At 39.4% G+C, this 20,690-nt stretch overlaps 1 protein-coding gene across 1 annotated transcript in view; it reads right to left on the reverse strand.

Annotated features, from left to right (window-relative positions):
• Positions 1–3,714: 3,714 nt before the first annotated feature.
• Positions 3,715–20,690, reverse strand: part of zmp:0000001236 (mastermind-like protein 2) — a 41,462-nt gene continuing 24,486 nt past the window's right edge. Inside the window, exons 2-5 of the mRNA XM_053320943.1 lie at positions 15,636–16,868; positions 5,375–5,539; positions 5,150–5,258; positions 3,715–5,064 (exon numbers count right to left, since the gene is read on the reverse strand). Coding sequence (XP_053176918.1) covers positions 4,220–5,064; positions 5,150–5,258; positions 5,375–5,539; positions 15,636–16,868 — 2,352 coding nt within the window. The 3' untranslated portion in view covers positions 3,715–4,219. The remainder of the gene's footprint in view (positions 5,065–5,149; positions 5,259–5,374; positions 5,540–15,635; positions 16,869–20,690) is intronic.

Here is a 20,690-nt window from a genome sequence, read left to right on the forward strand (position 1 = left end):
AGCTTGGACAAGTTTAAGCAGGTTTAAGAGTCATGTCGAGGGGTAGTGTAGAAGGCCAGGGTTTGACTGACAGTGGTGAGTAATGCGGATTGTTGATTTAATTTTTTTTTGTGTGTGTGTGGAGTAATTAAGAAACAATCAGTTATTATCTCAGTCAGGAATTGTTGTGGCAGATTCCAAAGATGTTTTTGTAATGACACTTATTTTTTGCTTCCATTTTCAGAGTCCAGAAAAGGTGTAATTTGTAAATCAGCCTCTGTATGAACAAACTGTATAAGCTAATGAGAAAATGATGTAGGTTTTTAAGTGTTAATGGACATGTCTGAATAGGTTTAGCTGAGAGATTCTTTTTATTTTTCAGACAAGATGGTCGTTTTGAGTGACTAACCCTGAGATTTGAGGATGAGGTTTCTGAACAGAGAAGCAAGTGATTCTTCTATGAGCGCTCACATGTTTACATTCTCTCAAAGCAAGGAACTGCTACAGCCGCAGTGAAGACAATACACTGACAACTCTCTCACAATCACATTATTTTGATGTTTACACCATGAATACATCTTTTCAGTAACCTTGGGATAATCAGCCTGATGTGCCTGTGCTTGGTTGAGTTCAGCCTTGCAAGACGACACATGATTTTATCGCCAACCGCTACTTTGGTAGCAATTAACTTGGAACGTGATGGAACAATACTGTTTTTATAGATCACAGAACATGGACATTTTGTTTATTGTGAGAACATATTCTGTGTGAGAAACCTCCTTTTTAGAATTGATTTTTATTGATCATTAAATCGTATATTGATGGATTTAAGATGGATAAACAGTGTTGGTGAGAACAATGCACCTAAAATGAGTGGTACACTACAGTGCTTATATTGCACGGCTACAGAGTTTTCATTTGATGATGCAATGATGCATTTTTGTCACTTACACCTGATTTTATGCTTAGTGTGTTACTGTCAGAGCATATTAGCTGTTGACTGTCATTGTAGCAGTAGAACTAATCACACAAGTTAAAGGATTTTGTATTTAGAGTTTTCTAAATGCACATGAAATGAATTTATATTCAGTAATGATCTGTTGTTTTTTTTTTTTGATAGATATGTGCATGTGTTGTAGAACAATAAATTCTGTTACATTATATATCTCTCTTCATATGATACTTTGAAATTGGCCTGAAATAAAGTATATACTTTGTGGTAATACTTTCCTGTGATGCTGTATTTTGTTTGTATTTTGACACAATGATATATTGCATTATATCATCTTAGAATAGCCTGTTTTTGTTTTTACATTAAATTTGTTTTTAAAAAACAACTACAACTTCTCAGTTAATGCGAATTAGGCAAATTGCATTTATGTTGCAGAAGAAACAAATCACAGAGATCCATTCAGATGCAAAGGTTTAATAGAGCCAAGATCAATTAGTATGAATATTAGTAGTATATTGAGCTGTGACCATCACGGCTTGAGAAAAAGTTTGGACTTTGAATATTATCTGTAATTATGTGCTCTAATTGCATTGACGTTAGAAGTTAAATGTGCTTTTCGTCACTGTGACCACTGGGTGGCAGTAAACATATAAATTACATTCCTCCTGTCACTCCTGCATGTCACATGGCCCGTCCACACCAAGAACCACAACAATCATTGTACTTCTAAAAACTAGAAAAAACTACAGATCTCACCTATTTACCAAGACAGAGCAGGTAGTACCGGGCCTGAAAAGTGATTTAAACCTGCATTCTCGCTGGCACCACTTGTTTCAAAAATAAGTGTATAAAGTCTAGGAGAAAATTACCCTATTCTCACTTGTACTGGTACTCTAAGGAGTCAGTTTTCCCAGAGTAAGCATATTTAGTTTTTAATGGTTTTAGCCTGTTGTTCGCAAGTGAAATTTAGCATTAACTATGGCACTTAATCTGACTCTGAAAAAACACAAAATGGCGACGGCCGAACTCAAAGCCTCAAAACCAGCACGTGAGTATGCATGTCCATGATCAAAACGCGAGCTTCATTATGTTTAATGTGTGTCCTAAACGTCAGGTGGTGATAATAAATGAAATGTGTAGCCTATTTAAGATAATCGTGGGTGTTCGCTGCCCTTTACTGGTATTCGTGGAAATGCAACATGAAATTGGTCAAGTTCCAATTACTACTTCCAGTAGCCTAAATGTAGTAACAACGAGTACAAAACTAATAGAAAACATGTCTTATAATTTGATCATTGATCCATTCATCCTCTAGCAGTATCAACAATAGCCTATAGTTGTAGCCTAAGAACATATTTAACATGACATTTTTATACAGGAAGCTTTTTCATCTTAACTCTTGATATTGTTTGCTTTATGTTTTTATCTCCGTAGCACATTGAGTGTAATAAATCATCTTTGCCCGTTCCACTACTCCTCCCATAACGTGTGTCCCCGATACAGAAGTGTAGTTTTGCATTGTGACCACTTGAGAGCAGTGTATGCTTTTGAATTTAAATGTAGGCATTTCAAGTTTCTTTCTGTTCTTCTGTAGTAAATTTTATTTCATTTATTTAACTGCTGCTTTGATTATTTTCTGAATGATTTGAGGTAACATCTGTGTATTGGTGTAATTAACAGGTGTAGCCTATCTATCCTAAAACTTCCTGTGCCAAACAACATAATAGTATTTGTTGAAAACCCAATGAGGCCTCTCGTTTGTGGGCATTTGATTTTGGTGCATTGAAACAACCACTGTGTTTGTCAAGTGTGTACTGCTCACCTGGCTGAAGGACAATCGCATGTGGCCACAAAAAGCCCTTTACCGCTTTCCAGAATCTGCACTTTATTTAATAACATACACACTGTTGGTCATTGACCCGCATCAGGCAAACAGAATGAAGGAACCTTTGGGTAGGGACATTCCTGTAATTAGTCCCAATGTGAAACACCTGTGTATCCCTGACAAAAAACGATACATTAACAGGGCACAGAATGGATCATTTCTGATTGTATTTTAAATGCTTGTAACTCAACCAGGCTGCCAATGCTAAGTCATTCTTGAAGAGAGTCATCGGATTACAAATGTAAATAGGCATATGCTGAATATTTCAGCAAAGAGGTACTGAACTAACTGGGTGTTTTGAACTCCTTTGTGATTTTTAAATTTAAAGACAGACAGAGATGAATAACTGATTATTGCACCTACAGGAAGAACATTACATTAAGAAATGTTCATTTGGACTAATTTACTTGTAGAAATATATTCTCTGCACCAATTCATATGTATCTCATGTTTTTTAGTGAAAATATGCAATCAAGCAGCACATGGACACCAGTAAAAAGTTCCTGCCTGGCATATGGGCTCCAGTCATTTGATGAGACTGTTCATATACAAATTGCATCCAAATGTAACGTGCATTCATCTAAAATCTTTTAATACCTTTCATCTTTTAGAAACTGATCATTTGAGCAATATAAGGGCCTCACTGCTAGGAAGTATTATAAATATGTCTGAATTTGAAAATGCATATCAATAATGCAGCATAGGCCACAGCGAAATACTTATAAAAGATACTTTATAAAAGATTTGCTTGCTTTAGACATTATATTAAGTAGAACAAAGGAACATAAGCAACACTTAAATCAAATCAATTTTATTAATTACATGTATTATAATGTCTCATTACTATTCCAATAGTTATTAAATATCACATGAAAAAATTAATGGTTACATTATTTAAAATCACATCCAAAACTACCACAGATGGAAAAAGAACAATGAGTAAGAAAACATTTGTTGTGGCAAGATTCTCTGTTTATGGTAGCAAACCGTCTGCAAGTAAATCATCATGCTAAATAGTGAATGCAACTTAGCTTTGAATACCAAGATGAACTCAAAAGCAACACGGCAATGTTTTCTTTTCACAGTGTGAATTTGGTATTTTATCCTATACGACAGCACTACAGCATGAGTATGACAAACAGACCACAAAAACAGTGACTGCAAAGAAAAAGCATTTTCTTGACCAATATACCAGGAATAAAATATGCCGAGTACAGGACGGAACACAAATTCCTTTCACAGTAAATACAATACAAAACATTACAGTATACTTGGAAAACAAATAATATGAGTTTATAAAATTCCATTTTAACATTATTTACAAATGTTACCCCTTATACCTTATATCCATAGCCTCTATAATTTGAGCTGCGGGTCAATGTTTAGTAATGTGTGAAACAATTTCACGAGTGACTGCCCAGAATCTCATCCAAATTTATATCTTTCATCCAATCATCATTACCAGAGCCAGACTTGAGCAGAGAGTCTATGAAGTCTGAGTCCGTGTTGATCCCTGGAACTGTGTTGTCTCCCTCTGGAAGGAAGTCAAAGGTCAGACGGTTGGCCCGATTATTCTGGTAGCTGCTAGATCCGGGACTGGCCTCTGCAAAGTTGCCTGCTGGTACCCTCTGTTCAGGAGAGGACTGGTTTAGGTTTCCCCCTGCTGATGGGGAGCCTAGCATTGACTGGCTTGGTCTTGGGCCTGTGTCTCTTAATGAGGGGTTGAGAGGGAGCATCCTGATATCTGGTGCTACCTGGTTGGGAGGGCCAATGTGCCTCTGTTGGTATGGATGGTTTGGAATGTCCAGCTGCGCACCCTGAGACTGTAGTGGGTTGGGTAGCCGCCTAACACCGAGTCCAGTTGTCACTTGCTTGTTGGCTGAGCCCCAGCCCATGTTGACATTTGTCAACAAGCCTCCGAGACCCTGTCCTGGTACCCCAGAGGAATGTAGGTCAGCTGTTGTTCTCGGCTGTTGTACACCTGTTGCATTGTTCATCCCAAAAGAATTTCTTTGCGTGTTTGGCCCCAGGAACCGAGGTTTATTTTGATTTAGTCCAATTCGATTCTGCTCGTTATGCTGCTGGAATTGGCCAATACAAGAACTCTGATGACAGTCTGTCCCAATACCGAATCTACGGTCTAATGGTGGAGGATTCATCTTTGAACCAGATGCAGTTGGGAGATGACAAGACATGGACTGCAGGTCACTCTCAGGGCCATTGCTGGAAGACTTGGAGGAGTTTTGAGCTAAAAAGATATCAAGAAAAACTGATTACAAGAGGGATCACTTGTCAGCATTTAAAGTTTCTGTCTTATTGGAAATGTACAGCACCTGTGAAGATGTTTCCTTGCTGAACTCCCACCATACTTCTTGACTGTTTGTAATCAGGTGGTGGTCTTGTGAGATGACGACTGAACTGATCATGTGCATTATCTTTGTCCTAAAAAAGGATAAAGATAAAGTTGGCAATTCTGATTGTGTCTCATAAAACTGTAAAAAAAGAAGAAGAAGAAAGTAATAATTGATTAAATATGTATAATATAAAATATGGCTTACTGAATTGCTGATGGTGTGCTGTTGTTGGGTAAGTTGTCTCTGCATAGCCTGCGCTTTGGCTGGGCCTTTCTGCTGGCTGTTGGGCGCTGGGGGTCGTGGCTGTGACTGGGTTGACATGACTCCCAAGCTTCCATTATTGGGCAGCCTTGGACCAGGAGGAACACCCTTAGAAGAGGAAACACATAATGGTTTTACATTAGTAACAGAGGTGCTACTCTACTTATTCATTTTTAAACACATATTATTTTTGCATGTTCTCTGCAAGGTGCCTGGACATTAGAAACAAGTGCTGTAAAAGCTGCTGAATACCCCCCCCCCCCCCCCCCCCGAAAAATAGTGCAATAATATATATTGACCACTAGAGGGCAAAATTCTACAAGATATCATAGATCTGTGTCAAAGATGCTATTCAACCTCCAGAATGTGGTCAAGGCTACTCCCTCTGCAGATGAAAAAGGGAGACTTGGAGAGAGGCTTTTTTTGGAAGGGGGAGTGCGAGCCCTCCTCAAAGCCTGCTTCTCCCTTGATAATTGTGTCTAAAGAGAGTGGAAAGAATCCCTGAGACAGCAGGAAATGTGTGCCGATGGGGAGTTAAGCGCCAGCACCATGACTACCTCCATTTAATAAGCTCTCCTTTACTGATCACTGTGTTGTGTTTGGCAAGGAGGCATTCCATCCACTAGAAACCCATTTGGCTCCTGACACTATCACACTGATTAAAATGTTGTAGTCAGCAGCCCTCAAATGAGAAGGAGACATCCAAACTTAGCTTTTTGTTTGAAGTCTTGTCCTGAACTTATACTTTTGCAGATAAGCTTTCATCATCCTGGGTGTTTGAGATTGTATATGTCCTTGTAATTAATACTTTCCAGCTTTTTCTGGCAGCTGTGATGACCATCCAATTAGTCCAAGTAAAACCTGTCTGTCTTGTGGACACAAGGACACTTTGACTATGCTTAAGCCTCTACCAAGTACAGTCATTTGTCATGAAGTAGGTTAATGTGCCCCAAATCCAAGTCAACACATGCTGTGTATACAGTGTCAGTCATTGTGTTGACTTAAAATGTTTCCCAGGGTGAAATGGATTAGAAATCCAACAGAGCATTTTGCAGAAGCTATTACTTAGAGGACATAATCTTTGCAGAGGATGAATCTCTACAGGGTGGTGACTTTCTGGTCCCAAAGAGAAAAACTGAAAAAAGAGAGGTGTGTGTGTGTGTGTGTGTGTGTGTGTGTGTGTGTGTGTGTGTGTGTGTGTGTGTGTGTGTGTGTGTGTGTGTGTGTGTGTGTGTGTGTGTGTGTGTGTGTGTGTGTGTGTGTGAGAGAGAGAGAGAGAGAGATAATGAATGGAGCTAAAATATGGCCAACTAACAAGACAGGATTAGAGAAAGAGAGAAGTTGAAACTCATCAGAAGTCACAAGCCATTTCACATGAGCTAATATTCACCTTCTCTGCCTGAGTTCAACCCACACAGCAAACCAAGCATGGCAATGAGGTTACACAGGGACTAAAACATCAAAACAGTGGTTTCTCCTGTTACTCTAGAAAGCAGAGTCACTGGCTTTGATTCATTGTATCCAGTTATCGAAACTGTGAGAAATTGTGACCATCACAGGCTTTTTCCCCACAGAGGTACACCGGAGCGGGTTTATTCCATCTTTGTTGTAAGAAAACCCAATGAGGGGTGTTTTTGCATGTACAACTGAGTAATCTTCTCTGTCATCCTGATGTGTCATAAAGCTGTTTTCCATGTCCCCCCTCTCATTCTTCACAAGCTTGTTGTAAATGAATACCACATGTGGCTTGGGCCTCAGAGAAGGAGCGGAGTGATTTAGTCTCCCATCCTGCGGCAGTGCAGGCAGCTGACAGTGATCCAGGCCCAGCCATGCCGGCTCTCACACTGCACTTCCTCCAGTATGGACTCAGGACACTGTCCCTGGGGAGCGCCTCGGCATCTGGACTTGGCCGCAGCTCCTTTTCCCAGGAAACAAGTACTCCCTTCACAGCACTGCCAGAGTGACTTGGTAAGCTCAACCCCCATGGCCCTGCTCTTATCCTGACTGAGGGATGTGGTGCCACAAGATGATCAACACAAGTTGAGGAGTCATTATTTATTGCAAACAAACCTTAATATAAAGTAGTTGCTCTATTTTCAGAAAGGAGAAATTTCTGCTTAAAGCAAAGTATGCCCTCTTTAAGTATTCCAATGGAAATCTGTGTTAGCTGAAGCTAATCACTGGGATGATGAAATTGTTGCCAGTCTATCTTCGCTTGATTTTATAGCGTTGTCTTATGCTAAGCAGAAGTACGAGTTACTCTGGATAAGATTATATATGTTGCAAATGTAAAACAAAACGTAAATGCTTCAAATATGATTCATAAAATAAACAAGGAATGCTATTTGTAAAGCGACCAACAACAAAGTAAATGGATTGAAAGTCAAATACACATGAAGGTCAAACTCTTTTTATGAGTCTACTTGATCAGAATCAGTAGATGCTTGAAACTGGAACTAAAAAGCTTAAGTGAATTTCATAACTCCATCAAGTCAACTTTCAAGTCAACCTTTTTCAGTAACAGGATCAATTCATGGTGCAAAAATGAATAAATTGCTACATTAATTCAACACCGGCTGAATAAACATCCCTCAGATGGTCCTTTCTGTACCTGTGTGGATGATTGTATGGCACCGCAAAATTACATACAATTTTTTTAACAACTTGTAGGAAACCAATAAATGTTTGCACTGGCAAAAATCAGTAATGAATTCTAGCTCAGACATAATAATTAACACAGACCTGCAATCAATTTAAACCCTTATGCCTCCTTTTTGCCTTTTCAGTTTTTATTTTCTTGATCATTTGGGCTGTGTTCATGCTTGTGGCATCAAATTCTCTTTTAATATATGTATTTCTTTTTATTTTAATCATTCACTTATAACAGGTCTATATACAGTGTGTAGATAAAATTGTTCATCTGAGTGTGTCCTTTGGGACACTCCAGCCAAAAAATGACTCTTTCATACATTCCTGTGTTCTTGGCTGTCATTTTAGAGCCAGGGCTTCACATTTTTAGTTTTTTTGTTTTTCACCAGATAACATAATTTTACTGTATTTTACCTATGGGGGAATACAATGCAGTGTTCCCCAGTCCTGTGTGTCCTGTATTATGAAGCTCAGCAGACCAATGAAAAATGTGGTTGCATCCAAAATGACCTGAATGTGTTGGTATGGGTGTCAGAGTGTGGTGTGTATGTGTGTATTGAAAAATTAATGTGTGTGTATGTAAATTGTGCAGATACAAATAGAGAATTTATATGGTCTTACAGGTAAGCATTATAGCATTACGTCTAAATCTCTGTCTCTCTTACAAACACACACACACACAACCACTTTCACTCTTGTATCCACTCACACACATGCACCCACATGCACATGCATGCACAGGTCTCAATAGAATATAAAATATAACACTTCAAATGTGCTGTACATTATTTTTGTGCCTGTATGTACCTGTGTGTGTGATTGTGGGTTTGTGTGTGTGTGTGTGTGAGAGAGAGAGAGAAAGAGAGAGAGAGATAAAGAGAGTGAGAAATTTAGCCAAAATGCTATAAATGGAGAGCTGCAAGTCAATATAAAGTCTCCATTTGTATCCACACATACACACATTTACGTACACACACTTACACACATTTTTTTTCAATACACACATAAATTACAAACTCTGACACCCATACCAACACATCCAGGTCATTTTGGATGCAACTACATTTTCTTAGGTCTGCTGTGCTTCATAATACAGGATGAGCAGGACTGGGGAATTCTCCCATAGGTAAAATACAGCTAAATCATGTTATCTGGTGAAAAACTAAAAAATACAAAAATTCTGAAGCCCTGTCTCCCAAATGACAGCCCAGAATACAGGAATGCATGAAAGAGTCAATTTTTGGCTGGAGGGTCAAAAAATGTAGTTATAATGGGTTTCAAATGGGACATGTTTGTCCCTAAAGATCTCAGAGGGAGTTTTTTAAAATCTGACACTGCACAAAAAATAATAATGCATCAGAATCAATGTTGTTGCAAATCATTGACATATCCCAGACTGTGATAATCCCCCCCAAAATATTTCACTTTGCATTTAGTATATAGAATAGAATGAATTTTTTGTGTTTTTTTCATTTAATAAAACAGGCATTATACATAAACAAACTGGCATTTAAAGGGTTAAAATTCTGAAAATGAATGAATATTTAATATTTATAATTAGGACTAATATTAATTTTTGTATGTATTTTACATGGACATTTTTGTCCCTAATGAACTCAAAGCAACATTTTTAAAAAGCGGCATAAGGGTTAATATATGTGGACTGTATTTCTTTTTCAAGAAGTACAAGATTTGTTTTGGTGCTTGTGTTGCGGTGGGAGAGAGGCTGCTCTGTTTAACGAGGGAATGCTGGCACATACTGACTGCCGCTCAACTTTGCTAAATAGACAAGTGACTGTGAACTCCCCTGCTCATGTGATTAGAGGTCTTCCTGCATTTTGCTTGAGCTTTTATGTTTTTCCATGTTCTGTCTGTGTGTTTTCATTGCTCCCAAGTTGGAATATGTTCTATCAAACTGCTGGACTTTAGAATAACTAAGTTAAAGTACTGCTTATCTTTTCAACTAAAATTCACAGATTTTGGATTATTTAATTTAAAGTGCTTCCTACCTTCTCTGCTGGGATTTGTGGATGTTTGGATTATTCAACGTAAAGTGCGTCCTACCTGCTCTACTGGGATTTCTGTGCTTTGCAGGAGAGCAGCTGTCTTTTCTGTCTCTTCCTTCAGCCTGGCGGCTGAGGTGTGCCGCAAAGCCACGTCCGGCTTCCCTGCACTCTCTATCAGCATGGAAATCACCCAGAGCTGTGCTGTCACTGATAGACTCTAGTGACTGGGTTTTTTTTCTTCCACTGGAGTTCCCCTCATGTTTGCTGTAATGATCCCCACTGTGTGAATATGACTTTGGCTGTTACCAATGCTGCCATTCTGTGTAAATGACGCAACTGCTTTAATGATGTCCTACATCACTGCACAGCTACGGTGTTAATGCAGCTTCCAAATTACACCTGACAAGGTTTTTTATACCACTTCCAAGAGTTTGAGATTTTAAGAAACAGACCTCATTACATCCATAAAGCTCCCACGGTGGTTTCAATGTGTAATACGGAAACAAAACAAACTTGGAGGCCATCATTGGAAACATTGTGAGACTACCCTGCCAGGCAAGATGCAAAATATGGAGTGGATCAGTCTAATGTGGAGTTTGCAGAGACCTCAATCCTCGGTGTCCCGCCACCATGGAACTATTTTATACACAATCTCTCACTGATAAATTCCTCCTTATACATGACCACATTTTGGACGAGGGGCTTGATTTCTTGTGCCTAACTGAAACCTGGCATAAACCAGGGGACTACTCTATGCTTAATGAGGCCTGCCCTCCTGGCTATAATTACATGGAAAAAGCCAGCAGTTCTGACCCTCGTGCTGGTTAAGGAGACATACACCGGGCTGAACTAAAACTGTCTCCCCTGCCAATGCCTGATCTCTCTTCTATTAAATGTCTTGCTCTAAACTCTGTACCTCTATACTCAATGACGGTGCATGCCCCCCAAACCAAAGTCATCTTTCATACACGTCCTCCTGACCTCAGTCTACTCCATGTCAACCAACATTGTCATTGTTGGTGACATAAATATACATGTTGACAATCCCTCCTGGCATTTTGCAGTGGAGTTCCTGAGTCTGATTGAATGTATTGGCTTGAAGCAGCATGTTGATGTCCCTGTGCACACCAGCAGGCACACACTTGACCTGGTCATTATGGACTCTGCCCCCATCAATAAAACTTCAGGTCTATGATCTGGGTGTGTCTGACTGCAAGGTGGTCTCAATTGATTTGACATTCCTATCACACCCTACTACACCTAAGCATTAAATCCTTTTTTGGATCTGGAAAAGCTTTGACCCAAACCATTATGACTGTGTACCTCCAGCACATCAATGGCCCAGGTTCTGCATTGGTGGATGAACTATTGGCACTCTGCAATACATCTCTGAGCAGCATCCGAGTTTTTGATCTTCATATCCTTGTCAGACACACAAGGTCAATTTTTCATGCTCTGCTCCCTCATTCACCCATGACCTGCAGAAAATAAAAACAGCTGGACAGGTCCTGGAATGATGCTTCAGACACTCGCGGTTTGCTGTCCAATAAACTGAAGCCACAATCATCTTCCACAACTGAGGTCATAGAAGTAAAATGTAACAGCTTCACTGACTTTTTCAGAGACAAGGTCAACAACATCCACTCTCTGATGTCTTCCTCTCTTCTCCTCCTGTCATTGACCCTCTGTCTCTGGGAGATCGCTAACCTGACGCACCAGATGGTTTGTTACACAGAACCATCTGATAAGTCGTCCTTGTTTGAAAAAGGGCAGGCACTTTCAAAAAAATACTTGGCAGGTGAATGAATGAACCCTCTGTCTATCACTGCCTTACATCGGTAGCTGGATTTACAAGATCACAAGATTCTTGTAGGATGTTGATTGCTCCAAACCACCAATGGCTCAGGCAGATAAACTGCACAAAAAATCTCATGATCTTGTGATGAGGAAATCCTCAGGAAGATGAAACTCTTTACTTGTACTTTAGACCCCATTCGCACAGCTCTGCTCTGCTCAAATAATACAGACCCATTCTCAGCCCCCGATCACCCAAACTGTCAACCTCTCCCTTCAAACTGTAAGTGTTTCATCTGCCATCAAGATAGAAGTTAGCTGCCCCCTCCTCAAGAAGCTCACTCTGGACCCAGAAGTTCTTGCCAGCCACAGACATTTTTCCAATCTCCTTTTGGAGTAGTGTGTTGGAGAAGTGTGTTGGAGAAGGTGGTTGCTTCTGAGCTTCAGGTCCACCTCAAACACAACAACCTATTTGAAAAATTTCAGTCAAAAAAAGGAAGTGTATCTGTTCCATGAGAAAACACTTTCTATGTAAATTGGCCACGGCCTTTCTCTCTCCAGTTTGCCAACCCTCCTCTATGACTCAACTAGTGCTGGAGACGGGAGACACGTCCTCACACAGACAGCTGATCTGATGACTTCCTCCTGTCCTGTGTACAAGCATGATTGGCTGCAGTAGTGCTGTGTAACTTGCTCTGAGCCACTGTTTACAAGCTCATTTACAGAGCCATGGGTGTGCATGAACAAATGATTTTTTTAGCACACAGACAGAACGAGCAGCAAGTGAACTGTGAGGGGATAAGCTGAATTTGACGAAAATTGTATAGGATTAGAATTGCTGACTTTACCTTTAAAAATATAAAGGCCTGAATGAGACAAAATTCCTCCTGTTAAACAACAGCAAAGCTGAAGCTTATTGGCACTCCACACTAGATTCAGTCATCCCCCATACCTCACCTCACATTTGACAGCGAGGAGGACATCCCCTTTTCCTACTCATTCACCAATCTGGGTGTTAGGTTTGACTGTCACCTGGCTTTTGATGACCACATAAGACATCTATGCAAAACCTCTTTCTACAATCTCAAAATTTTCAAAAAATGTCACCCCTCTCTAACTCTGTCAGATGTAGAAAAACTGGAGTACTGGCAGTACATCACTGCCAGTATCCTGATGAGAGTGCAAAAACACAAACATACAACACCCATTTTCATTACACTGATTCCCTGTCCCCTTCAGCATTGACTACAAAGTCCTGCTCCTCACATACAAATCCATCAATGGACATGCGCCTCCCTACCTGATCATGCCACAAATCCCCACCCACACCTTCAGATATGCCAGCAGCTTGCTCCTCCGGGCTCCCAGTATTAAGCTCTGCACCTTGGGGGATCGAGCCTTCTGCTCTGTTGCACTACACTTGTGGAACAGCCTTCCTAACCATCTGAGAGCGGCATAGACCCTAGTCTCTTTAAAAAAAGGCCTGAAAACCATTCTTTTCAGGAAGGCTTTTTCATCTCAACTCTTTTAACTATTTTCTTTCTGCTGTGTGTTCTATGTTATTAATGATGTTGCACTGTGTGTGAATGAAAAGTGTGGTTCTAATTAAATGTATTATTATTAATTATTATTATTTGCATGCGTTTGTTCTGGGTACAGTAGAACCAACAATTATTTTCTCACCCTTTTTTTATTACATACATAACACTGATGTAACTATCAATACTGAATTTTGTCCATGAAATAGCACTCCCCACCAAACATGCATTAGTGCCCTCTATACTGCCAGAGAATGCATTCATTCTTGAGTGATGTTTTTTTTCTGAGTTACAGAAGAGGATTTCAATTTTGACATAAGTGACTCAATGACCGATTATTAAATTGTACAAAGCTTCAAACAAGCACCAAAGCACCACATCTCTGGATGATTTTTAAAAAAAGAGGGTCCGCTGCTTCACCCAGTGGGAGGAAGCCCACTGCTACTCACCAGTGTTACACAGGGGATCAGGGCACTCTTTCAGGACCTTTATTTCTTTGGCATTACTAATTCAATTCACTGTGGGAAGAGACTACTCCTTTTTTCCTCTCTGTGAGCTGTCCCCTCCTCATCAGCTGGACTTTTAACCCTGTAAATGCTGAGTGGAAAAGCTTTTTTTGTTATAAAATCTTTCTACAATTCCAATGCGATCATATGTCTAACTTCATGTCTGCTTACTTTACTTGTTCAAACAAACTGCACATTAAAATACAATGTCCTTGGGAAAGTTTTCTTGCCAAACCCCTTATGAACTCAAGCACAGCGTCATGTCCTCAGCATTTTAAAGACCAGAGGTGACTGGGCTTTTACTTTCACAAGCTCCAGGCTTTGCAAGAGTCTGCTTTTTAAAATAATTTATCAAAATCCATTAAGGGCTTTTTCATTATTTGATATGCAGCTTTCTTAAGTCTCTACTGTAATTATGTACCCCTTTTAGTCCTTATAATTTGGGTTTGAAATGTTTCAGGGCCTCATCAACATTATTATTACTGATAGTAAAGGTAACACAAATGCTACTAACATAATCACTACTTTGAGTTCATATTAATGTGTTGTGTATTTTTTATATATATTTATATAACAGGTTTATTTAGATTATTCACTAGTTTTAAAGATGTTGTATATTTCTGCTTCATATATTTATTTTATGTTAATTGTATGTTAAAAGGACTTAAAGGGAGTTTTAATACGTGTACAACCATGCGTTCTGTATAGAAAACTGGTTGTTTCACCATTGTGTGATGATGTATTTGTCATCACACCTCGTTTACTTCCATATCTCTATAACTGCCTCCCTCTTTCCCTCCTCCTGCCCTTCCCCAGTCATTCAAGTAATCAAGTAATTCCCTTGATCTGTGGAGGTTATGGGAGTTCTCTTGTGTGGCTCGCATTATCATTTCACACAAAGACAGCTACAGATACTGTTAGTGCAAAAATGAAAGATGGGATGGTCCAAATCTCCCCAATCATAACAAATCAGTGATTCAACCTCCGGCACCAGGCTAAGCAGATTACTGTCATTTTCCACCACTTGTCCCTTGTAGCTAACAACCTCCAATTAGCAAATCCCGCTGTGCATATCTGTGCCCTGACGGGGAGCCACCATGACAAGCAGAGAAATTAGAAGTCCTGCATGTTAATCTACCATGCTCTAGAAATCTGTGTCATCGTCAAAACACTTTCAGGGGAAATACATATTCAAGGGAGTCACAGCAGCAAAGACACAGGCAGCAGCAAGAACAATGACACTAAAGTCCCAAAACAAACAGCATTGCTTTGTTTCAGTTGCAGACAGCTGGTTGGCTGCCGCAAGCACACTAAGGGACCTGATTGATGAGGAAGACTAAAGTGAATGTTTGACTGTTCTGTGTATTATGTTATTACACCTTGAGCAGAAAATGTACAACTTACGTTCTATTATTTAGTTTGTATATACAGTATAGTGTATTAGAAATACACAAGCCAGCCTTTAAACATTTGCAGTAAGATAAAATCAATACAATCAATTTGGGAGATCAAGCAAAACAAATGTACTTACAACTTCTAACTTTATAGGTGACAGTGTTAGTAATTAATCAGATTTGTATATCTCATGGAACTTAAAGGGACAGTATGCTAAGCACAAGGCCATTGTGTTCTAAATCCTGAAACATCTGGAGATACAAGGTTTTCATCTGAGAGCAGCTACAAGAGAAGAAATTTATAATGGAGCCCTTACCTGACGCTGTTGCGGCAGTTTGAATGGCAGCCCTGTGCCATGCAGCGGAACTGACTTGGGCTCCAGACAAAGAGCCGCTGACGTGGAGATCTGTTGGTTTTGGAAGTGGAGAGCTGAATGTGGCTGATTCTGGCCAGTTGATGGTGAATGTTGTTGCTGCTGCTGCTGCTGGGCTGAAGTCTTGTTCACTGAACTTGCCATCATAGGCATCTGCTGGCTGGCAGAATGCGGTGCTTTGGGGCTGAAGTGTAACGTGGGCTTGGTGTTAAGAACCTTCATGTCCAAATGATGGGAACCATTGTGGCCGTTTGGCTTGAAAAGGCAGTTGTTGATCCCTTTACTCTGGGAGCCAATTCTCTGCTGGCTAGGCGGGGCTGGGGTGGAGACCTTGTCCTGGGGGAAGGAGCTGGTGGAAGAGTGGGTACTCATGGCAGTGACCCAACTGGTCAGTCCTGCAGGTGGTGTTTGATGGTGGTGATGGAGCAGAGAGCTTGGCTGCTGCTGGTTTGCTGCCATCTGCTTAAGTTGCTCTGCATGGGATATTTCTAGCCAGCAAGATATGCCTCTTGGGTGTCCTGACTGGGTGTTAGCTTTCTGTGATGTGGTGGCAGAAGAGGTGCTGGTCATTGTGAACGAGGGCCCTGCTGAAGCCGGTCGAAGCTGTGGTGAGCCGCCGTGAACAGGCCCAAAATCTGGGGAGGGCTCTGTCTTTATCTGCTTCTCCAATGGGGAACACAGAGTGGCTGCTGCTCCTGCAGAGCTTGGCCGACCTAGATCCAAACCAAATGTATCATCCTGCTTCAGCATCTTCTCAAAGTCTAGATCATTCAACGGGGGTACTGTCTTTGTCAGCTCATCAAACAGATCCTGGAGCTCCGGGTCGATCTGTCCCCCACCCTCATCTTTGAAGTCAAAAATCATCTCAGCATTTGACTGGCCACAAGACTGGACCTCACAAGGCTCTTTTTTCATTTCTTTCAGGGTCATGCTGAATATGTCAGATCCCACTCCATGGGGCACCATGTAATTCTTCCTCTGCATGCCCATGGCCGAGGAGCCTTGTAGAGAATGAGACTGGGTTAAGTTATGGTTGCATGGCCCATGTCCCAGACCACCAGTGTCTACACGGACTCGCTTAAAATCTGATCCAGAGAAACCACAGGAGAGGCCGTTCTGCTTTGGTGTATGTCCTGGTGCATGTCCCTCAATCTTCCTGCGCAAAGATCCTTGAAGCTGCAAAACACAACAGAATAGAATTAAAAAACATGAAAGAAAAGACTCTAGTTGATTTTATTAATCTCACTACTTTATTACTTGATTAATAAAGGTCATGGGTCATGGGTCATGGATTTTGATTTTTAAATAGAGGAATGGCCCAAAAGGAAAAAAAAGAAGAAAATCATAACAAGATTTTAATTATTGCACTTGATTCAAAACACACCTTGCTACATTTCACTATGAAAATTAATTCAATTTCACAATTTAAAAAAGGGCTCTAGATGTTGTTGACTGGCATATGATTTCTTACTTTACTTTGTAATTCTGTTCCAATATTGTCTGATACTGTGGTTTGCTTTTACATTTTATCATAGTTTGTAATCTTTGTTTATAAAAGTGCAAGTGTATACAGTTTCTTATTATTATTATTGTTATTAAAAGACAGTGGTTTTCATTCAGTGGAATAACTGTTGATTTATAACAGTGATGACATCTGAGATGTTTTATTCTGACATAAATCACTTAAGTCACTTCACTTAGTAAGACCATGCAGATACATAAAAATAAAATAGAGAAAGCTTTCATGATTGTATTTCAACACTTGCAACGCAGCAATGAAGAAAACGCTGCTGCAGCATTTAGAAAACTGTTTTGATATACTGCAGTTTGAGCATAGTGGATGGGCTGAGAAGATAGTTAGAAATCTGATATAGTCGACAGACCGCAGAGAGTAGAATAGGGTCTTTGTCTGTTTCCCTCATTTACATACATTATATTTTCCTCCATTGTGCTTTGTTAGATAGCAGAGTTTCTCCTTTGTGGCTGAGATTCTGCTTAACATGCTGGTGCAGATATCTGACTTCCTTTCATTTTATCCCATGTCTTCATTTACGGTTACAGGCACATAGCTATGACTCACAACTCTAACCACTCACTAACACTCCCTGAAACTGAAGCATTAAAAACCGCAACAAAATGCTCACATTATAGTAAAAACTAGGATCATTTATATTTTCAGGTTCAGATATCACTGCCATTGCTAACAAAATAATAAAGCTTATTCTTTCATGCGAGCCTTTCATAAACAACAATTCACTGAGAAAGAAATTGTCGATCCAGTGGTAATATCAGGCACAATGTTGTATATACATAGAAATGATTCATTATCTGACCATCATTTAATGCGGTGCCAGCATGGAAATCATGCTTCTGATTGTACAGCAACCTGAGCACAGGAGAGGACTATCAGTGTGTTGCATATTTCACTGTGGGAACAAATTTGAGTCATTTCCACCTGCTGGCACACATTACATTAAGATGATTCATAGCCTGAGGGTTTGGAGTGAATCCTGCAGTTCACTACATTTCTACTCTGTTTGTGTCTGTATTACTTCTGCTAATGCTCTTAACAATTGCTTAGAGATACATCCTTGCATTTTAATCAAGGTACAAATATCTCTGTGACTCACCAAGCATCCTTTATTAAACCTATAAGTGTGTGTGTGTGTGTGTGTGTGTGTGTGTGTGTGCATTTCAACATATTGAGAGAGGATGATGATAATTATGTTCAAGATGGTGGTGTTGTACCGAGAGGGGGAGGGACTGAAACGATCATTTCTATTTAAAGAATCATAACAGTAGGTTTTCAGTAGGTTTTGGCCTGATGAGTAGAGACTGTTATATGTAACATTGGTGTGGACCATTTACAAAAACATGCCTATTATATTAATTTCCTGGCAACCAGGAAGCCCTGGTCTCAGTTTACTTCGACACAGTCGGAAAGTCAGCTTGCAAAGACTTGAAACGTGCCATGAACTCCATGACAATGATGGAAACAATGATGCAAACACTGATACGAAGGAAAACGACAAGCACAGCACATTCAACCAGACAAAAAGAGAGCTGATATACATGTGACTAATGTTCAAGTCAAGCAAAAGTGAGCAATTTGTTTCTTCTACCTTTGTCTATAATGTGCTCAGAACAACATCAAACCTTAATGTAATGAAAAACAACTCATTTATATAGGGATATCTTGCATTAAATGTAAAATGTAACCGTAAAATCTCACGTCAAAATATCCATGCATACACTTTTCGTCTAGCAATAAATTAATTTTAATAAACAAAAGAAAGACCACACATAGCTCATTATGCATGACCTAAATCAAGGTTTTATGCTTATTTTTAAATATTCAAATGCTGAAATGAATGAAAATAAATGGTTGTCTACTGTGTAAGAAATTGTTTCATAACTATAAAGCTTTACATTACTAGTTAATTAATTGAATAGTTATGTCAAATATACACAATTTCTACAGGTTAAAAAAATGCAGTGGTCCTTTCGGTTTAATTCAGCCATTACTTAGTATGATTATATGCTTTTTAAAGTTAAATATTAGTTAATTTGAAGCTTTGCAAGTTAAACTTAAACTATAAAATACAATTGCTGTAAATGAGATGCAATAATGATTTTCAAATACTTTAAATAAACTCTGCCACAAAAGTAAATCAGTCAAAAAGTTCTCAAGAGAAACTGGAGAGAAAGAAATCTTGGCAGATGATGTAATGATCAGTCCGGTTGGATGATGTCAAGTTAATACAGAGAATTACAGACACATACGTTTCTAACTTGGAAATGTTTCAGAAGTTCATCTACAGTGTGCCTCATTCACCAGATAGCTCCCCTTTGCCATCTTCACTGAGATCCAGACTATTATAGTAAACATCTCTGCATACTACTGGACATCTGTTTTTTTCAAAATGCAGATGAAAACAGGCCTTCTAGTGTATTGCATCTCACACACACTTTCTCTCATTCCACAGGGCTCTTTCTGGAGAAGACAGACAGGAGTACTCCTCATGGTTCAAGGCACTGTCTGAGAAAACACATCATGAATAATGGAAAGGACAGTAGATGTGTTGCAAAAAGCCATTGTGAGACAGGGTTGCCTCACTACTGCCTCTGTGCCATTTAAAAATAGACTGTAGTCAAGAACAGTTCTTGGTTCAACATTCAAAGCTCAAGCTTCTCTAGACTGCTGTTGAGATTTTCTCAAGGTTAAATCACTGTATTGTGGGCAGCCTGATATTACCTCTATTTTGTTAAAAATAAAGAAAAGCCAAACCAAAAAAAGAGAAAAAACCCACATATCATATATATGTATATTTTATATTTATATTTTTCCCCATCAAATAAAGGATAACCATTTTCACTCAGTACTCAGAAGCAGTGGTCTCCTAGCTGGCCCTGAAATCCTCATGACAGATATCCAAGTAATCTGAAAATAGATTTTTTTGATTAACATTTAATGAGCTTAGAAGCTCTGAACCACTTTGAAAATGACTCCTGCAGCCTGAAAGGCTCAAATGTATGTATAACATACTGATCATCTTATGAGATGAAGGAATTTCAGCTAACATTCCTTTGTATTGGTAAAATGTAATTCAGTGTAATTCGACATCTATTTTAGTAGTGAGCAGAACACACATTTAAGGATTTTGTTAGCGCAAAACCAAGGATAACAAAACAATCTATTTTTGCTAGAGGTTAGAAAATCCCACATCTCAACTTCTCATAGCTACAAAGGAAAAGATCATATTATGCATATTTTAACCAGCAGTAACTCTTTGTAGCATCCGTCCATTACATCATTACATACAACCACCTTGCAGCCATCTGATCTCCTTTAATTGACCTACTTATAGGCTCACAATTCCACAAAAATCATGTACATAAAGTACCAGTCAAGAGTTTGTACACACCCTGCTCATTCAAGTGAACGGCAAGGTGTGTCTAAGCTTTTGACTGCTACTGTAAATGAATCAACGATAGATT

This window comes from Scomber japonicus, chromosome 6 (genome assembly GCF_027409825.1).
Source record: "Scomber japonicus isolate fScoJap1 chromosome 6, fScoJap1.pri, whole genome shotgun sequence".
Lineage (NCBI taxonomy): Eukaryota > Metazoa > Chordata > Actinopteri > Scombriformes > Scombridae > Scomber > Scomber japonicus.